General features: G+C 54.2%; 2 protein-coding genes across 2 annotated transcripts; one reads left to right on the top strand and one right to left on the bottom strand.

Moving 5' to 3' along the window:
• Nucleotides 1-18: 18 nt before the first annotated feature.
• Nucleotides 19-558, top strand: N7487_006244 (uncharacterized protein; the record flags this gene model as incomplete). Its single annotated transcript, XM_056873991.1, has 2 exons — nt 19-66; nt 133-558. The coding sequence occupies 2 exons, from the start codon at nt 19-21 to the stop codon at nt 556-558; spliced, it is 474 nt and encodes a 157-aa protein (XP_056731711.1).
• Nucleotides 559-1,261: 703 nt separating this feature from the next.
• On the bottom strand, nt 1,262-20,729 carry lah (involucrin repeat protein; the record flags this gene model as incomplete). The annotated part of the gene is given in 6 exon segments (XM_056873992.1): nt 1,262-2,815; nt 2,894-4,132; nt 4,171-6,630; nt 6,665-14,506; nt 14,689-17,851; nt 17,863-20,729. 6 exon segments carry the CDS (start codon nt 20,727-20,729, stop codon nt 1,262-1,264), a joined length of 19,125 nt encoding a protein of 6,374 aa, XP_056731712.1.
• Between the last annotated feature and the right edge of the window lie 100 nt (nt 20,730-20,829).

The raw sequence follows: 20,829 nt of genomic DNA on the forward strand, positions 1-20,829 counted from the left end.
AATTCCTTGCGCAAGCTTATGGTCTGCCGTCTTATTGCCAAGGAGTCTGACGTTCATGCTCGCATGGTGTGGCATGGTCGATACGAGTATGGGGGGAAAGTAACACCATTGCATATCGCTGCTCAATCCTAGAATCTGGAAGGGACGCAAGCGCTGATTGATCATTGGGGCGACATTGAGCTTGCAGCTATGGTGACCATAGCTGATAGTGAAGGCAGACTCCCGGCGCACTGGGCCTTGATCGGTACTTATGATCGTCGCGAAGAGAAGGATAACACGGATGACATTATCTCACGAATACTTACCATAGTTAAGACTCTACTTGATGTGAAGCTGGCAACTGTCAACCCGCGAGACGAGTCTGGCACTACGGCCTTTCATTACGCGTTGCAGATCCGCATTGAGTATCGGGAAGTCTTTCAAGATATCGAAGTCCTTTTGGACGCAAATCCATCCGTCGACACACTAAACTCCAACCATCGGGGCACGACTTCTCTTGGCGACGTGATGAGGTCATGTAAAACTTATGGCGGTACTCTTGAGAAGCAACAAGCTTGATCATGATTTTGTTGGCGAATGGTGCCAATCAACGCTTGTGTGACAACAAAGGACGTAATATCCTCCACATACTTTGCATGCAATCCACGAAAGAGCTCATCGCCCCTGTCATGCTGGAGCATCTATAGACAAGCCTAATGAAGCCGGTCAAACACCCAAGCAGGATGTTGGACAATCTTGGAGAACATGAGAAAAACAGGGGCAAGATGAGGTCTTAGTAGGCCCATGGGGGCACTGAGGGGATTAGAGCTTGCTGGTTGCTAGAAAACGTGGCATTGACAGCATAAAAAGAACATAACAGTCATACAATTTAAATCAAGGGCCGAAGGGATTACAAGAACAAGTCAAGTAGAAAGAATAAAGTAGAAATAAATTATTACACTGCCATACCAGAAGTACAGGTCATCACTCATAAGACATCAAAGCCATGGTAAATACACATCGGGCTGACACATTGTCTTAGAAAAGAACACATGAGAAAAAATCAAATAGAAACAGGAAAATGAAAAAAAAAAAAAAGTAGATAACTCCACATATTCACGGTCATCGGCCTTAAAATGACCATTATGTTAAATGACCCAGACGCCATATCACCAACCGGCGAGAGAAGAAGAAAAAAACACAAAATATTAGACAATAAGAACAAGGATGCAGCAGGCGCGCATGTTAAAGATGGGAGCAATCATGATCAGAGTGTGACGCCTCAGATCACATTGCTCATGTCCATCATAGATGAAGGTGCCACACTGTGAGTAATGCTTTGAGCAATGCTGTGGACAGACCTGGTAGCATCAATAGACATGCGGTCGCCGCTCATCATCCTTGATACTTTCTTGTCCTTGCTGGGGCGGGCAATGAGGACCTGGGCGGGGCAGACGACTTCCTCGTCCTCACCCTCGCCAACATCATTGCCCTTTTTGACAACGAGAGGGAAGAGCACAATGCGCACAATAGATTGTTGAGCTTCGAGCTCGCCATTGTCGTTTGTCAGACCACTGCGCTCATTCATCAGAGCTGCGTTGAAGTACACTTGGCGTGCAAGGTCGCCATTGGTATCATATTCAGGCTGCAGAGGTGGCAGCATGATGAATTCAGCCAGTTGGGTACGCATCTCTAAGGACAGACTAACGGCTACCCGCATGATCTTGCGAAGGTTATCCAGGAGCTGGGATTCAACATGCGACGGAGGAGGGAGGACGCGCGATAAGGTTTGGAAGATCTCCAGCGTAACAGCCTCCGTATCACTCTCACGTTGCGCAGCAAAGGCTGGTCGCCGGGAAAGCAGTGTGAGAGTGGTGGCTCGCCAGCGATGCACAGCACGGGTTGGGCCAACCTCGCCCAATTGTTTCTCAAGAGACTTGAGCTTTTGACGCTGCTCCCGGTCCATGCCGAAGAGATAACGTGTGAAGATGTATTCCCAAACCATCGTCATGACCACCGACATGAATACATCACGGCGACGGACACGATCAGATAGATAGGCATCGGGATCGGAGCCGTCGAGGAGGGCATTGTCGAAGCGGTCGGCGATCTTTTCGTCCTGCAACTCACTGAGTGCGCGGCAGCGACGCTTATCACTGTGCTTGGAGAAGCGCACGACCCAGGATTGGACATGGCCACACAGCTTCTGGCAGGCAGCCTCGAAGTACTCTTCATCGCGGAAGACAAGGGCATTGTCATGTACCGAGGCTGCAATTTGTTGTTGGAGCTCCTTGACCTTATCGCGAGCCTCCTCAAGTTCGGTACGCAGACGGCGCAATTCGATGTCTTTCTGCGCAAGAGCGGACTCAATCTCTTGTCGAACTCGATCTTCCATCTGAGACGAGAGTTGGCTGTGTTGCGCCTGCAGCTCAGCAAGTTCGCGTGTGGACGACTCGCGTACGGTGTTGACCTCGGCTGCGTGGGCGGCGGCGAGAGCGGAGTTGGATGCAGTCAGCCCCTCATTCTCCTGGGTCAGACGAGTCATCTCCTTCTGCAGCCATTCCACCGAGTTCTTTAATTGTTCCACCTCCGATTCCCGATCGCGCAGATCGCCGTCGCGGGTGTTGAGGGCACGGTCGCTCTTTCGACGAGCGACGCTGGTATTCCGAAGCTTATCTTCGGCTTCATCGCGGGCAGCAATCAGTAGACGGTTCTCGGAGATGAGCTGGTCGAGGCGGGTTTCGATGTCTTGCAAGTGTTGCATACTGCGACGGCGGCGGACACTAGGCGGTCGGCTAGGCGACCGTGGGGAGCTGGGCGTTTCACCCCATCCCTCCTATGGGAAAGTTAGTAAACAAAAACAAAAACAAAACATAAACAATTGCAATTAGAAAGAATAAATTAATGAACTTACATAGACATCCGACATGTTTCGCAGCGGACGCTTGCCCTTGTCGGTGACGGGGTCATAAGAGGAAGAAGACGGGAGCTGATCGAGATCGAGATTCGAAGGCTGGGAATCTAGCGCTCGACTAGCCGCCCGCAGATCGCCACTAATACTGCGATTTGTACGACGTAATTTTCCACTGCTAGTGCTGGGTTTCAGAATCCCTTGCTCAGGCGTTTTTTGAATTAGGTTGAAATCCTCGCTCTTCGGGTTTTCTGTAGGCCAAGTTTCTCGATCAAAGGCATTGTCGGTAAATTTCCGGACGGGTGTTTGAGGTCGAGGTAAGACATGTTCGGGCTTCATTTCCAGGCGGGGCGTCCCGCGGCGAGCCATGGTTCCCCGGCCATGTGGTTCTTGTTCCGCAATCGGTTCAAGCGGAGTCCGGGGTCGCACATAATCGTCACTCGGTCCAAAGAGCGACCGGGGAGGGGATGGGGCAAGAGCCGGGAGAGATGGTTCGTCCAAACTCCATGATCTGGGCGGATGCTGGTGTCGACCATGGATGGATGGTGATCGGCGTAGTTCACACAGTTCTGCTCCAGCTTCCTCTGGGGGTGGGAAGCGCGTAGGAGAAGAAGGTTCCTCGGTACGAGTCCGCTGGTTGGAGGGCTCCGTTGACAATGACAAGGGCGCATCCACGGACTTTTCGCCATGCATGGGTAGTTCTGGCTCTCTGATTGAGTCATCCTCCGTAGCAGTCGGGGTTTCGGAGTGGGCTTTCAGCTCCGAGATTGTAGACTCAATTTGTCTTTCGAGGCTGCTAGGCAGCCCCGAGGTGAAATCATCGGCGATTTCTTTGGTTTCAGTGGTCGCTAGGGGTGCCTCCGAGACAGGGATCGCGATATCGCGATTCGCTTCCAAGTCCGCTGTTGTCTCTTCCTCAGCACTATCTTTTAGCGACGGTGATTGCTGGTCCAAAGCTGATCGCCGGAATCCCGCACGCTCGAGGCCGGGGAATAAGTTGGCAATCTTAGATCCACCGGGGGTAGTTGTTCGAGCAGGCGGCTCGATCTCTTTCTCATTCGAGGGTTCCAGGGAAGGCTCCTCGACTTCCGGAACAGCTTGCTGTGACTGCTTCTTGTTCTTCTTGGCCTTCTTCTTGTCTTTTTTGCTCGGCAAAGCCCAAGAATCTTCCTCCACGGCGTCGTTTGCATCTTGCGAAACTTCGGGGAATGAAGAATCAACAAATTCGCTAATAATCTCCGGCTCGGGGGTGGAATTTCCGGCTCAGGGTCGGAGTTCACTTCCCTCAATCGCTGGGACTCTTCAAACTTCGCCTGCCAGTCAATTGCTGGCCAGTCTTCTTCGTCATGGGACGACTTTTCGTCTGGCATTTCTGGGTTCTGTGCATTGGATTGCTCTTCGAACGGCACAATAGTAGCATGCTGATCTGCATCGATCGCGTCTTCAGCCTGTTTAGTGTCCAAGGATTTGTTAGCCTTTTGGGCCTTCTTCGCCTTCTTCTTCGAGGCCTTGCGTGAAAGAGGGATATCCTCGCTGGCGGGCTCTTCATCGGGTTGCGTAGGCTCGACCTGGATTTCTGGGGCGGATGTAGGCTGATCCTCGATCGCAAGGGAGGATTCAGCTGGCAGCTCTGGCTCCAATGTAGGTTGAGGTTCTGCAGCATCTTCAATTTCGGGAATTTCCTGTTTCACGGCAGGCTCTGTCTGCCGGGTCTCAGATTCCGTTGGCAACTCAGCCACGTCAGCCTGGGGCTCTTCTTGTTGTTGAATCGAGACTTCTTCACTGATGCCGCCATTCTTCTTGGCCTTACGCTTGTCCTTCTTTGACATCTTCTTGGACAGAGCCGGCACCACTTCAGGTTCCCCAGGTCGATCCTCAACAGAGCCCTCGATGACCTCGACGTCGGCCGTTTTCTCAAGGTCCCGCGTATCGGCCCCAACTTGAGCTTCATCTTCCTGTACATTCTTCTCGGCAGTATCCTGGAGGCCAAGGGACTCGTAGTTGGTAGGTTGGTCAGTGGGTTCCGCAGGTGAGGACGTATGGAGTGTGTCCAGAGAGGCGACTCCTTCATTTTTCTCGCTTTCTGAAGGTTGCTTATCTTCCGATACGACGCCAAACCCATCAAGAGCTGGGGTTCGGATGCTTTCGAGGTCGGCATTGGGGGTCTCCTGGATTTCTTCCCGGGCAATGGACTCAGGCTCGGGGACAATCTCCCTTGGTGTTTCCTCGATAGTCGGCTCCAGTTCAGGACCAGCCTCTACAGTCGCAGGCTCGGTAGTAGGAACATGTTCCTCGATGAGAGAAGCCGGCTCAATTAGTTCTTGCTTGGCTTGCTTCTTAGCCTTTTTCTTGTCTTTCTTTGACGCTTTCCGAGTAATAGTATCTACCGCGGCTGGCTCCTCGGTTAGCTCTTTTGTAGACTCCTCCAGCTTGACCTCGGATTCGAGGGGCTCTGTGGAATCGAGAACCGCAACAGGCTGCTCCGGGACATCATCTTTCAGCTCAGTTGTCAGTTCTGTTGTTTCGTCTAGACTCTTTTCTGCCTCGGGTTGAGGTTTGTCCTCAGTCTCTGAAGGCTGCAGCTGTGGAACGATAGGTTGCTCTACCACTTCCTCTAGACCTTGAGGAGTGATAGTCGAGGGCTGCTCGGGTTCAGGTTGTGACTCGACGAGTTTTTCTTCCTCGAGAAGGGCGGCAGCAGCAGCGGCAGCAGCGGCAGCGGCAGCAGCCTTCTTCTTCTCCTTCTTGCTCATCTTCTTGGGGACAGTCGCCGATTCCCCTTCTGGTTCAAAAGCGGCTTCAGGCGGCGCTTGTTCGCTAGGTTGCTCGTCATTTAGAGCCTCGGCCGGGGTTTCGGAAGCTTCCCCGACTGGCTTGTCTCCTTCCTCGACATTTGATTCAGCGGAAGGAAGTTCAAGAGAGCGCTCTCCGCTTTCGATTTCTTGACTCGGAACATGTTGTTCAGTGTCTTGCTGTCCAGTGTCCTCAGAAGGAGCCACAAGATCCTTAGTGGCCTCCTCGGTGACATCAATAGGCTGCACTGTAGGCTCGTCTGCACTAGTAACGGCTTCATCCTGGGTGATAATTTCGGCAGGTGCTGACTCCGTTACAATCTCAACCTCCTGGACAGATGTTTCAGCCGCTTCGGGTGCTGTCTGTTCCTCAGGCTGGAGGTCAGCTTCGGGTTCTTGGGAAAGAATTGATTGGCGTTTCTTCTTCTTGTCTTTCTTGGCCTTCCGCTTCTGAGCAGGAGTCATTGATGCCTCTTCAGCGGCCTCGATGGCGGCAGTATCGGCAGAAGCATCCTGCTGCGTGGTGTCTTCGTTGGGAGGAGCAATTGTCTCGGCTTCTGGGACATTGACCTCCTTAGTGTCATCAATGTCCTCGGTCTGGACAGCGACAGTCTCTTCAATGTCCTGTGGGTGTTCTGCTGGTTGCTCCTCTGAAATTGGCGCTAGCTCGACCTCGGCTTGTGGGACACTGATATCCTTGGTGTTATCAATTTCCTCGGTTGTCTGGTCAGCGGCGGTCTCTTCAACGTCCTGTGAGCGATCGGTCGATTGCTCCTCTAGAACTGGCAATGGTTCGGCCTCAGCAATGGGCTCAGGCTCGGTAATTTCTTCAATCTCCGGCTGGGGCTCGGCCTCAACCAAAGGCGCAGCTTCAGGCTGCTCCTTGTCCTCCGCAATAGAGGTTTCAGGCTCAGGTGCCGCGGCTTCCTCCTCTTGTTTTTTGTTTTTCTTTTTGTTTTTTTTTCTTCTGCTTCTTCGAGACAGCTGTCTCAGAAGCCTCTTCCTCCCCCACGAGAGATTCTTGTGTCTGTACCTCAGGAATAACATCAATTGGAACATTCACAGGCATCTCTTCAACATCTTTATTCTCAACATCCTTCTCCATGGAGAAATCGTCTGCTTCCGGCACAGACGACTTCTCCTCAACAATCTCACCATCATCAACTGTTTTCATTTCCTCAAGGGGTGTAGGCTCAACCAACTCCCCCTCTCGCTCGTGTGCAGTAGGGGCAACATCACCCTCCTGCACAGCATTTCCCTCCACCAACTCGCCGGAATCAACTGAACGCTCAAGCACGGGCTGGGGAGGATAATCTAAAAAAGGACTCTCTATCGGCGTCTGCTCTACCTGCGAAGACATGTATTTATCAGTCGAGGCCGTATTTTGCGCCGTGGCGTCGTAAGTTTCTATGTCGTGGGACTGATGTTCTTTACCGTCATGTTCCGCAGGCGAGGACGCCGGTACGGCTGAGAGTCCGGGGGCGTCTGTGTCCGTAGAGGTGAGGACCTTTTCGACGCTGTTGGCCGCTTCGGTGGATGTTGCGGCGTCGGTGTCGGCGTCGACATTCTTGGACTGGCGTTTCTTCGCTTTCTTGGCAGCTTTGCGTCGCTCCTTGGCTGACATGCCGGCTTCTTCGGTCGTCTCCGCAGGAGAAGAGGCAATGGCCTCTGCTTCCTGGGAGGGAGTTGGCTCAGCATCGGCCTCGGTGGCGGGAGCTTCGTCGGTCTCCTTGGCGTCAGGAATTTCCTCTTTTGGTACATCGTCAGATACGGTCTCTGTTGTCTCCGGTTCCTCGGTCTTGGAAGCCTCAGGTTCTGTGGTATTATTGTCTTGCTCGAGACCTTCTGCGGGCTGTGCTGGCTCATCGGGGGAAGTTTGCACAATGGGCTCGGATTCCTGCGCTGCGTCTGTAGCAGCAGGGGCGTTTTCGGTCAAGTCCACAGACTTGCCCTTCTTCTTGTTCTTCTTCGCCTTCTTCTTCTGCGCCGCAGTCAAGGGAACTTCGGGCTCTTGTGCACTCGGTGACTGAGGCTCTGATGTAGTTTGAGCATCTTGTTCCGGCTGGTCTGGCAACTCCGTCGCGGACTTTGGATCCTCGACTTCAGCAGAAATGGCGGCATCGGACACAGTAGCTGAGGTCGGCTCATCCCCAGCGATCTCCTTGCTTTGTTCAGAGGAAGCGGGCTCTTCAATTTTTTCCGAGAGTTCCCTTTCAGTAGCAGGCTCGGCAACTTCTTCCGTCACTGGCAACTCTTTTGTTGATTCCTCGGGGATCACCAAGTCAGCCGGAGCATCCTGGGATTCAACTTTATCTTCAGGTGCAGATAAATCCTGTTCTGGCTTGGGATCTTCGCTCGGAGTGGCATTGTCGTCAAAAGCAACAGACTTGCGTTGCTTTTTCTTGTCTTTCTTAGCCTTCTTTTTCTGCGCGGGAGTCATTGCCTCCTCCTCCGCAGCCTCGGTAGCAGCTGCATCAGCAGGGGCATCCTCTTGTGTGGTCTGTTCCGGAGAGGGTTCTTCGGCCTTGGGCACTTCTTCTTCTGCCATAATAGGAGTCTGGGCATCTTTGTCGACAGTTGGCTGTTCGCTTTCCTGAGTCAACTCAGGCTCAACGGGCTCTTGCTGAGGGGATTCAGGCTTGGGCTCCTCAACAGACGCGGGTTGCTCCTGTTCAGCGACGATTGATTGACGCTTTTTCTTATCTTTCTTGGCCTTTCGCTTCTGAGCAGGGGTCATTGATGCCTCTTCGGCTGCTTCGATAGCGGCTGTATCGGCAGGTGCCTCTGGCTGCGTGCTCTCTTCCAAAGAGGGCTCTTCAACCTTGGGCGCTTCTTCTTCCGTCACAATGGGAGTCCCCGCATCTTCGCCGACCGTGGACTGTTCGGCCTCCTGGGTCAAAATTGGCTCAGTGGGCTCTTCCCGAGTGGATTCAGGTATCGGCTCCTCTTCCGCTGGTGCAGGTGTGACGTCTTCCTCGGCTGGTTCAGACTTGGGCTCCTCAACAGGCACAGGTTGTTCCTCTTCGGCAACAATTGATTGGCGCTTTTTCTTATCTTTCTTGGCCTTTCGCTTCTGAGCAGGGGTCATTGATGCCTCTTCAGTTGCTTCGATAGCGGCTGTATCGGCAGGGACATCTACCTGGGTAGTCTCCTCCAGAGAGGGTCCTTCGGCCTTCGGCTCCTCTTCAGTCACAATAGGAGTTTCCGCTTCTTGATTGAGAGAGGCCTGTTCAAACTCTTGCGATGGCGCGGATTCGGTGGATTCACCCTCAGTAGGCATAGGCGTAGGCTCCTCTTCGGCGGTTGCAGGCTTAACTTCTTCCTCGGTGGAGACAGCCTTGGGCTCCTCCTCAACAGGTGTAGGCTGCTCCTGTTCAGCGGCAATTGATTGGCGCTTTTTCTTATCTTTCTTGGCCTTTCGCTTCTGAGCAGGGGTCATTGATGCCTCTTCGGCAGCCTCGATGGCGGCAGCATCAGTGGAAGCATCCTGCTGCGCAGTCTCTTCGGCCTTGGGCGCCTCTTCTGCCACAATAGCAATTTCTGGGCTTTGTTCGGGAGCGAGATGTTCAGGCTCTTGGGATAGCGCGGGTTCAGTGGATTCAACCTCAGCAGGCACAGGTGCAGGCTCCTCTTCGGCGGGTGAAAGCTTAACCTCTTCCTCAGCGGGGACAACCTTGGGCTCCTCCTCACTAGGCGTAGGCTGCTCCTGTTCAGCAGCAACTGATTGTCGCTTTTTCTTGTCTTTCTTGGCCTTCCGCTTCTGAGCAGGAGTCATTGATGCCTCTTCAGCTGCCTCAGCGGTGGCTACATCGGTAGGGGTCTCTGGCTGCATGATCTCTTCAGCCTTAGGGGCCTCTTCCGTCACAATGGGAACCTCCGCATCTTTCTCGAGAGGAGGCTGTTCGAGCTCTTGAGATGGCGCGGGCTCGGTGGATTCAACCTCAGCAGGCACAGGTGCAGGCTCCTCTTCGGAGGGCGTAGGCTTAGCCTCTTCCTCAGCGGGGACGACCTTGGACTCCTCCTCAGCAGGTGTAGGCTGCTCCTCTTCAGGGGCAACTGATTGGCGCTTCTTCTTGTTCTTCTTCTTTTTCGACTTGGAAGAAGTTGCCACCTGTTCATCTTCAGCCTGCTCCACCGCTGGAATTTCTGTGGATTCCGTAGGTTGAGTTCCCTCCACAGCTGGGTCTGGTGTAGGCTCTGTGGGCTTGTCATCGAGAGACTTGTCTAAGACAGGCTCGTCGCTGACGGCTGTATCAAGTCTTTCTTCCCGGGGTTCTTCCGCGGAAGTCACTTCAACCGTAGGGTCTTGGGCGGTTTCTCTGTCCACATCTTGAACATCAATGGCTTGTTCAGCAATCTCCGGGGTAGGAATAGCCTCGTCTGCGGATGCCACGGGAGCAAGCTCGGAGTCAAGAACTGGCACATCCTGAGCTTGTTCCTCTTCAGGCTTGGTCTCAGTTTCAAGATCACGAGCTGCCTCGGGCTCTGTGGGCTCATCAACACCCGCAAGAGCTTCTGCGGTAGGTGTAGCCTCACTCTCGGGCAGGATGTCGCCAACTTGTTCGACGCTCTTTTCCTCGGTAGAAGTAGGCTCAGCCTCAGGCGTAGGCTGTTCATCAAGCTGCAAAGATTCTTGCTTCTGCTGCTTCTTCTTGTTTTTCTTGGCCTTCTTCCTCTCGGCGGCAGTCATTGGAACCTCGGGCTCGGGAGATTGTTCTTCTGCTTTAGGAGCATCAGTCTCTATAACATCAACCGAAGGTTCTTCGGTGGGTGCTGGAGCCACATCCTCGCTCTTCGGCTCCTCCACCTTGACGATATCGTCCTGTTGATCAAGGTCTCGGGGTGCATCGGCAGGAGCGGTTGTTTCTTCCGATAGTGGAACATCGGCCATAGCTTCGGTGGCCTCAATCTCAGATGATGGGGCAGCATCTTCTACTGGGGGCTCAGCCTCAACAGAAGGCTCGATATCTTTCGTTTGCTCGAGGGTCTCAATCTCGATTGGCGGAGGGATATCTTCGGTGACTGGAGCAGCCTCAGGCTCGGTTGTAGATGCAGGTACAACATCTTGTGCAGCCTCAGCAGGTTCGGAAGACACCGACGCAGACGGGTCTGCTCGAGCAACATCATCACTTTCCGCGGCAGGTGCAATATCCATGCTTGGCTCAGCTGATTCAGCCTCAGGTGCAGGCTCAGCCTCAACGGGCTTGATATCTTCAGCAACAAAGCCAATGCTCTCTTCCTGCTCCTTTTGCTGCTTCTTTTTCGCCTTCTTGGCCTTCTTCCTCTCCGCGGCGGTCATAGGGACCTCTGGCTCAGCAGGAGATTCTTCGACCTTGGGTTGCTCCTCTGATACGGTTGGCTCATCTTTAGGTGCCTCTGAATCTAATACCTCTGCTGTTGGTTCTGGCAGAGGCTCAGGAGAAGCTTCTTCCTGGGGTAGCACGGTCTCAGAAGTTTGCTCGGGCTTGAGAGATTGTTCGACCTCGACGGGCCGCTCCATCTCGCGTTCTTGTGCAGGCGCATCCGCCGATATCTCTTCAGTGACAAGAGGGGCTTCCTTGGCCATATCCTCAGCGGCAGTCTCAATTTCAGGCGCCGGCGAGATAGACTCAGCAGGCTTTTCGTCTTCAGGAATGGAAGTTTCACTCTGCTTGCCCTTCTTCTTGTTTTTCTTAGCCTTCTTCTTCTGGGCAGCAGTCAAAGCGACTTCGGGCTCGGGTTCAACTTGAAGTTGAGGTTCAGCTTGAACTTCAGCTTCGGGTTGAGTCTCGACAGCAGAGAGCTCTGGGATTTCGCGAGAAGCCTCCTCAGCAGGATCCGAGATTTCAGCGTTGGGCTGGACATCAATGACAGCTGGCTGTGACAGTTCATCAGATGGCCCCGCGGGGTCCACTGGCTCGGTCACAGCGGGTGTTGCATCCACAGCGGCCTCCAATGGAACTTGCTCCTGCTCCTGGGTAGCTGCAGGCTCCTCAATGGTGGTTTGGAGGGGTTCCTGAACATCCTTGGTAGGCTGTTCAAGATGTTCAAGATCAGTAAGTAAGGCTTCACCGCCAATTGGAGGAGATTGGGTATCCACAGGTTCGACAACAGCTGATTGCTCAAGTTCGGGATCTTGAATTTCTGGCGATTCAGTCTCGGGAGCGGGCGTTTCAGCGGAAATCTGAGTCTCTTCCACAGCATTGGATTTGCGATTCTTCTTTTTCTTATTTTTCCGCTTCTCCGCCTTTGTTTCTGACCCCTCTGCGGGGGCGTCTACAGCCACTTCAATGGGAGGCTCCGGTGCAGGCTCCTTTTCTTCGGCGGGCTGTGCAACCTGTTCTTCGACGGCCTCTTGGAAGTTGTCTTCGCCTTCGGTGTCTTCTTTGGGTGTTTCAGTAATTTCAGGCGTGGTGTCATTGACAGGGGCCTCTTGGGTAGAATCTTCAGTTGGCTTCTCAATATCTTCCAGGCTGCGGGATGCTTCTTCCGCTTCTGGTTGAGTGGCACCAGTAATTGGGGTTTCATTAGCATCAGTGAAAATAGGCTCCGGGGTCTGCTGCTCCTCCACGGGTAGAATGGGATCTTCGGAAACAGGTAGAACAGATTCTTCGGTAGATACCTGTCCCGCGGGTTCAACCGGCTCCCCAGATTGATTTTGCTCTTCATCAGTGACAGCAGATGGGATCGTAGTCTGATCAGCGGTGTTCTCGAGAGGTTCAGTAGAAGTAGCAATATCCTCGGGTAAGGGCGCAGCCACAATCTCTTCGGCAGGTGCAGGTGCTGTTTCTTCTTGCTGGCCCTCAACCTCCTTGGAGGCAGAAATATCATCCTCGGCCTGAGGAGCGACCGTATCATCTGTAGGCTCTTCAGAAGTAGATGCGTCCTTAGCTTTCTTCTTCTGTTTTTTCTTGTCGCGCTTGGCCTTTTTAGTCGATGATGCAGTGTCCTCGGCCTGTTCGGTCTCGGTAGGCACCACCTCTGTAGGCTCAGGTTCAAGGGCGGTGACAACTTCTGGTTCTTGAGTTGCTGCAACCTCGGGCTCAATCTCAAGCTCTCGAGAGGCGTCGATAGGCTCAGCCTCAGGTTGCTCAGGAACAGCGACCTCGGGCTCAACGGGAGCGCTCTCGATCGGTGCGGACTCAACAGGAGCAGCTTCGACCACAGGCTCATCGACCACGATCTCGGGTTCAAGCTCGCGGGATGCCTCAACACCCTCATGCTCAGATTGCTCAGGGATAGCAACCTCAGACTCAGCAGAAACAGTTTCAACGTCGGGGACCTCCACAGCACGGTCCTGCGCCAACTCCTTGGACAAATCTTCCTGCGCGAGGGGTTCTTCGGGGGTTCCCAGATCCGCATCTTGGTCCTGGTTCTTCTTGCCCTTCTTCTTCTTGTTTTTCTTCTTAGAAGACTTGGTAGCCGCGCCCTCGTCGGGGACGACTCCTGTCTCGGGCTGAAGTTGAAGATCAGAAGACTCAATAGGCTGTTCAATAGATTCAGGAACAAATTCCTTGGGCGTCTCCATCTCTTGACGCAGAGGTTCAGTCTCGGCAGCGGGGTAATTCTCCTCGATGGCAGTAACGGGTTCACTGGGCGCCCCCTCATCGACAGGTACCTTGTCATGGTCGTGAGAAGAGCCGTCAGCGGCAACTGCTTCATCAACAATATCGCTGAAGCTATGGGCCTTGGCGGGTTCATCTGCAGGCAAGGAACGGGACTGATCATGCTCCCTGACAGCGGCAATAGCAGCTGCATCGACAACACCGGCAAAGCCAACGCCCTTGGCAAAGTCCGCAACGCCGCCGAAGAACGAATTATGGTCTTTGGTCGGGGTTTCCGGCTCGTGCTGAGGGCGGGACACGCCCTCGAGAGCGTCAAGTGCGCGTTGCGTTTCTTGCTCCCGAGAGCCAACTCCAACCATGGAGCCCTCTGCAGAGGGCAGGGCATCCAGCGTAGGTGAAGGAGGCAACTCATCCAGAACAGCAGGGTCCTGCAGGAGCTCAGAAGGTGAGTGGAATTCGTATCTGCGCTTTTCCTTCCTCGACTCTGAATCCTGGAAATGCTCAGCGGTAGGCGTGGGCTGCTGCGAACCGAGGAGATCAAGGTCTCGATCATAGCTTTCGTTCGCTTGGTCAGTTAAAATTGCCAGACCGGTCGGGCGCTGGTTCTCCATGATTGATCTGCTCAGATCCACATGCTCCCAGCTCTTGAGGCCTTCGTCATCATGGAGAGACTTTAGGTTGTCCATTGATGGGGCACGGGAGGAGGTCTTGCTGGATGGGAGCGATGGCAAGGGCTCCTCGGTGTCAGGCTCGCCCTTGATCAAACTGTGGCGCTCGACGAGCCATAGAGGACGGATTTCACGCGAGTTTCGGAACTCGACTGACCCGGGCCGGCGGTTGCGTTGCTGGCTTGGCGAGCCTGGGGAGGCGATGGGGGCGGATTGTTCGACGGGGACTGCCCGGGACAGGCCTGGGGAAGTTGGGGGCCGGCGGAAGTGGAGAGGCACGGCTGTAGGCGATTCGTTGGTGGACTTGGCCACGGAGTGTCGGCGTTGCTTGGGGGATCGGGACCCCTGGGGGTGGCTTGTTTCAGGTGAAGCGGGGCGGCTCAGAGACTTGGGGGTCAGATCGAGTGTCTTCTCTGTGGCTGGGGGAGAAGTGGATTGGCTCCGGGGCCTCTGCTGCGGGATCTCATTGAGTGCTGATGCTGCAGCGAAGACTGCTGCGCTACCTGCTGATGCTGGAAGCCACGAAGCACCATTATCTTCGCGCTCAGGGGCTAGAATTTCAGGGTGCTTCCTTAAAAATGATTGATCGTCGAAGTTGTCACTATATCCGTCCTGCACATGGAATAACCAATAAAAGCTTAGTACATTTCTTTTTTTTGTTCGGGTTTTGTGGTTTTTTGTGCAAAAGCTGGTCAGATCAACCAGCAAAAAAAGGGAAACTATATGGGACAATAAAGTGTACAACCAAAAAATCACAACATAAGTAAGTAAAAAGAAAAGTTCAGATGCTATACCTTCTCAGATTCCCGTTTCCTCCCTGAATCCACGATTTCCTCGTACCGATGACGTCGCCGCTCTTCCTTCTGCTGTCTACTGGACCTGTACTCCTCCAGATTTGTGTCATCCTGCGTACCCTTCTCCTTGTCTGACATGTAACGATCCAATTCATCCCCATTGCTGGAGCTGCGGTGCTTGGAAGAACGCTTCTTATGGCGACGGCGTTCATCATCCACACCAGCTTCAGATATGGCTTCGCGGGATGAGCGCTTATCCAACGAGGAAGAGCGAGAATGGTCAGACCGAACACGCTCAGCTGGAGCTGAGACTTGTGAGCCAAAGATACTTCTCAAAAAGCCACCGCTCTTTTCTTTCTCGTCCTTGCCTCGGCGCTTCTCGTGGGATTCGTCAATCCGAGCTGGAGAAGAGGTTATAGAGGCATTGTCATCAAATTCAGCGTCGCGGGATGAACGGTGGCGATTCTTGCGGCGCTCAGACTTGTCATCTCCAATGTCCGTAATAGCGGAGCGAGCATCGTCGTCAACGGAGAACGTGTCACTTCCATGCTTAGATCGACGCTTGCGACGTCTCTTCTTCTCTTCACCACCTTCCGCGTCGTCAGAGGCGGCTTCAGCATCGCGACGTGGATCGAAATCATCGCCGCTGCGACGAGACTTTCTAGACTTAGCTGATTCAGAGACAACAGAACGAGACTCATCGCGAGACTCGGACACATCCCGTGATTGGGAGATATCAAAGTCATCTCCGCTGCGTCGAGATCGTCGAGATTTGCTAGTCTCATCTTTCGAGACAGGTGCAGAAAAGACTGACCGGTTGTCGTCGTAAGACTCGGAGATCTCGCGTGATCTGGGGATATTGTAGTCATCCCCACTGCGTCTCGATTTGCCCGACTTAGATGACTCGTACTCTTCTTTGCCAGCAGGAGTAGAGGTAATCGAGCGGGTATCATCCCGAGATTCGGATGGTTCGCGTGACTCGTAGATCTCGAAGTCATCACCGCTCCGTCGAGATTTGCGGGACTTGGACTTGGATGTCTCGTCCTTGGAAACGGGGGCAGAAATAACAGAGAAAGAATCATCGCGAGACTCGGGAACCACTGACTCCGGGTATTCAGCAATGCCGAAGTCATCACCACTCCTCCTGGACTTCCTGGACTTAGACTTGGATGTTTCGTCCTTCGACACGGGAGCGGAGATAACAGAATAAGATTCATCCCGAGTTGGAGACACCTCCCGTGATTCGTAAATCTCAAAGTCATCGCCACTCCGCCTTGACTTCTTGGACTTGGACTTGGTCGGAGTCTCTGGGTCCATGGCAACAGGCGCAGGCGCTGAGACCACGGATCTGGCGTCGGGCAAGTCTCTAGATTCGGCTGTATCAAAGCCACCAGGCATCGAGAAGACATCTACGTCTTTTTCGGGCGAAGCAGTACGATCGCGCTTGCCGTATTTGCCATTTAGCTGCTCAATGACCTCCTGGGCAATCGAGGCCTTGTCACGGCGTCCCGAGGAAATGTCCAGATCTCTTGAGAAGAATTCTGGCTCCTCAAAGAAAAGTTCATCCTTGTCCTGGACCACGTGCTCGGGGGCGGAAGTCATATCCTTGGTAAACTTGGGGTCAATTTCTTCGATCTCGCCCTCAACGAAGCCGTGCGGCTCGCTCCGAGCTGGTGCAGACCAGGGTGAAGTAAATGTGTTTTCATCCTCCGACCCAGGAGGGGAAGTGCGAGTGTGGTAGGTTGGGTCATCTGTGATCAGAGAGGGATCAAATCCAGCTGCGGCCGTCGCAGCAGCGATCGTTGCAGCAAATTCAATATCGGCGCCGTACTCCGATGTGCTGGGAATACCCTTGGATTGGGATATCTCGGATGCAGGGAGAGGAACGTCCTTCGGTGAGATTTCGATAGGGGAAATGCCATGCTCAAGAGGATCCTGTTCGGAAGAAGAGGGGATCTCGTATTCGTGGGTTTCATGTTCGCCCCAGGAGACCCGGGAGCCGCTTGGTCGTTCGCGAGGCTGGGTATCATAAGATTTATTTACAGGGGGCGTTGGGGATGTAACGTCGCGAACGGAACCACCGGTCACGCTATGGGGAGGAGTTGGCTCAATGAGGTTGAGTCCGGGGACTGGCCATGGGAGGCGGTCCACGTGTTGATAGGGTTCGTATGAGTAGTCCACCTCTGTAGGCTCAGGCTCCTCTTGTGGACGTCGTTCGCTCGCAGGCTCTACCTCCACGATGGTTGGCATATTGGGGGAGCCGCTGCTGCGAGTGTGAACATCTGGGCTGTGTCGTAATTCCTCAGGGGCATAAAATTGTGCGTAATCGTCGTAAACCTGTACTGGTCGGGGAGATCGGGGAGACCCTTTCTTCTGGTCTTCGCGGTGTTCCACCGTGGTCACTTCTTCATCAATCGGTTGAGTGGGCTCAAACCGCGACACGATCGAATTATCCGCGATCGTATCAGTGTCGTGCTTCCGCTCGGCGCGGCGTTTCTCTCGGCGCGCATTGTATCGCTGGCTAGCTTCAGAGGCTTCGTCATCGTCTGTCTTGCGCGAGAGAATCGTGCTGGCAGCGGCAGCGCCTAAAGCTCCAGCTGCTGCTGCACCGACCCAGGATGAGGAGTCTTTTTCTCTGTCGCCCGCATACCGGCGCTCCTCGTCGTCTCGCTCCTTTCGGCGGCGCTCTCGTCGCTCAGTTTCCTGGCGGGCCAGCTCTTCCTCTCGGTCAATCAGTTGAACTGGTTGATCAGTAAATTCATCCCGATAGTTATTGTCACGACGAATAAGGCGGCGTTCCCTCTCCGCTTGCTCTTCCGTCAAGTTAAATTGCACGGAGGCTGGCTCCTTAGCGGTGAACCGGCGCTTGAGGCTGGAAGCAGTTTCCTGAGTGGGGAAAACAGGAGAGGAATCACTCCGTCGGGGTTTCCGGCGATCGGCGTATGTTGACGCTTCTGGTGCCCATGCTGCATCACGACTGATTTGGAACTGCGAGTCGTAGTGCCCAACTTCATTAGCGAAAAGGGGTGGGACCGCTGGGGTGCTATACACAGGAATGGGCCCCGAAACAGCTCCCTGGGTAGTGTACACCGATTGGGAGACAGGGGTGAAAGGCTGAGGCTGCTGAAGGGGAATGGGCCCTGGGCGGATGAGGGCTGGTTCCCTGCCAGATACAGATGGGGACATCTTTGCAACATCAAAGCGCGAGGGGTCGGAAGTAGGGATTGGGTAAACTTGTTGCAGACTCCCAGACCTGCTCGGGGGTCGCTATCATGGTGACGAGCAGAAGAGATTGCGGCGGCTCCAATAGCGCCGGCGCCGGCTACCAGAGCGGCATTTGTAGCACTCGACCGCTTGTCCTTCCTCTTCTTGTCCTTCTTGCTTCCCCATCTCCAGCCCCATTTGCTGCTGGCGGAGTCCGAGGAAGAGTCGACGCTGCTTCCTCCGAACGCTAGCGCAGAGCTAACACTTGAAGAAGACTGGTCCTCCGATTCGGCATCGACCCATTCTTCATCCTGAGTGGTAGAGTGGGCGTAGTTGGAGTGTCGAGATCGTGTATACATCTGGCCTGCGCTGCGCCCAGGACCGTGGGGCGAGGAGCCAGCCAAACGGGTTGCCGTGTCGCTTAGCTCTACCAAAGCGGCATCAACATCCTTACCCTTCTTGCCCTTCTTCTTGGACTTGTAGGACTTCTTCGAGAACCCATCTCCGAATGCAAGATCATTGTCCAATGAAGAGGATGAAGAGCCACTCTTGAATGAGAAGAAACCGCTCCGCTTCTTGGTGTGACGTTTCTTTCTGTTCTCGGAAGAAGCAGTGAAGAAAGAGCCGATACCACCAGCGATGGACTTCTTGGCGGGCTTGGGAAGATTGACAAAGGATGATGATGAGGATGAATCCTTTCGGCGTTGTCGTCCTTCAGGAGAACGACTGCGGGAGCGGGAGCGGTTACGCGACTTTGCAACAGCCAGCGCCGCCCCGCCCACTGCGGCACCGATTGCAGCCTCCTTCAAATACGAATGCCGGCCGGAACGAGAGGAAGACCGTGATCGGGAACGTGTGTGTCGAGAATATCCAGATTGAGAGGCATGCTTAGAGTCTGCATAATGGTCTCTTTGAGGACTACGGCCAGAACGACGGGTCACACCACGAGAGGTATGGCTCCTTCGGTCATCTTCTTCTCCGTGGGATGAGGCCACTCGACCGGAGCGGAGGCTGTAAGAATCATCAAACTCCTTGCTTGAGAAGAGCGATTTGGTCGCATAACCAGCAAGCATGCCAGGCAGCCAAGAGGAAGATTTCTTCGACTTTGGTCGACGGCGACTCTCATCTTCGGAGGAGTTGTATCGGCTGACCTTACTGATCCTGGAACTACCACTGCTCCGTCGATCGGGGGAGTTTCGGCGGCGCCTGTGATAATGGTGCTTGCGAGGGGCATCGGCGGAACTCGTGCCAGGTTGGAAACAGTATTTACACACACCGATAGATTCTGTGTAATCCTCAAATCTTCCAACGGCCTCGGGGTCACGCCAGAAATCAACGAATCTTCCCATGGGGCCACGCTGACGCTCTTGGAAAGCCAGCGCGCTGGGTCCATGAGGATAAAAACCCGGGTTGTAGGCAGCTTGAGCAGCATATCCTCCCGCACCTGCGGCATACAAAGCATTATTATGGCCAGGAGCATACGGTTGCATAGCTTGCATACCACCAACTTGAGAAGATTGCTCATGGTGCTGGAAAGCGTATTGTGGTGCGTGCTCGGGGCTTGAGGAGTGATGGTGATGACCCAGCATGTACCCTGTTGCAGCACCTGCAGCTGCAATACCGGCACCTTCACTGAAGCTATGAGAGTGGGACGGCTTGGAGGGAGGCTGGTAGCTACTGCTTGCTATCGGCTGATATTCCATTGGCTGGTTATACGTCATTGGCTGGGCCTGCTGCTCATACGAAGTAGTGTGCTGCGGAGGGGAATGCGACTCAGAATGAGACACCATACCCCCAATGCCATAAGCCGCAGCTCCCACAGCGGCAGCAGGGAAGAGACCCGATGAAGAAGGCTTAGAAGGCTTCGACGGTTTCGGGGGTCTAGATGAAGACACTGCCGGTGCCTGACTTTCCTGTACCGGAGCATGGAAATCATCGTCGAAATAGGCCGCCGCTGCACCAGTCTCACCCAAACTACTGGGCTCTGGGGGTGGGTTAGCCGATGGAGATGCTGCCATCAAGTGTGCCTGGGTGTTCGGAAGCACACTTGGTGGAGCCGGTCGAATGCCGGGCTGGTGCTCAACAGACTGGCCTTGGTCACCATAGTAGTCTGCCGCAGCGCCGGCAGGGTTAGGCGGCCGATACGGCGCAGCAACTTGCTCTGGGAACTGGCCAGGAAATTGTTGCTGCACGTGTGGGTCATACGGGGCTTCATGCGCGGGCGAATGTCCTGCAGGTGGAATTCCAGCGTCGTACTGCATGGGAAATTGCGAGAATCCCGGGGCGCCAATCTCGGCGGCAAACTGCGCGCCGGGGGCGCTAGGTGGCATGCCTGTGGAGATCGGGGGCACATATGGATCCCCTGGGTGAGTGCGGCGACGCTCGCGACGGTCGCGCTCCCGGTCCAAGTCATCATCCAGAGTATCTTGTGTTCCTCGGCGGCTCCGCCTCTTTTCACGCTCTGGACTGTCGGATCGGTCCTGGTCGCGCCGACGAGAACTCTTGCTTTCCCGTTCACTGTCTCTGCGTTTTGGTGTGCGTTCAATATAATAGCGATCGGAGTCATCAATGGCTTCTGGCTCGGCGGTTACATAGGTGGATGCGATAGATTCGCCTGCAATGCTAGGTGGGCCACGCTTACTGCGGGAAGCCGATGGTGAGTAAGACGACAAATCACCTAGGCCGCGGTCACGGTCGTCACCCCGTGAGGACTTGCGACTTGAGATTGATCTTGTGTCGGATTTGTCGGGCCTTTCAGACTTGCGCCGGCTGCTCTTGGAGCTGCGAACGTCGGATGAGGACGACGAGCGGCCCCCGCCCATCAGGGCTTTGAACATGGTGGGCAATTAATTTGGATAGCCAAAGTGAACCATGTGGGATGAAAGGAATGTAATGGTTGGAATGGGGGAGGTATGGGGAGGGTAAGTGTTAGTTGTA

This window comes from Penicillium crustosum (genome assembly GCF_028827405.1).
Source record: "Penicillium crustosum strain IBT 35664 chromosome Unknown utg000002l_segment0_segment0, whole genome shotgun sequence".
Classification (NCBI taxonomy): Eukaryota; Fungi; Ascomycota; class Eurotiomycetes; order Eurotiales; family Aspergillaceae; genus Penicillium; species Penicillium crustosum.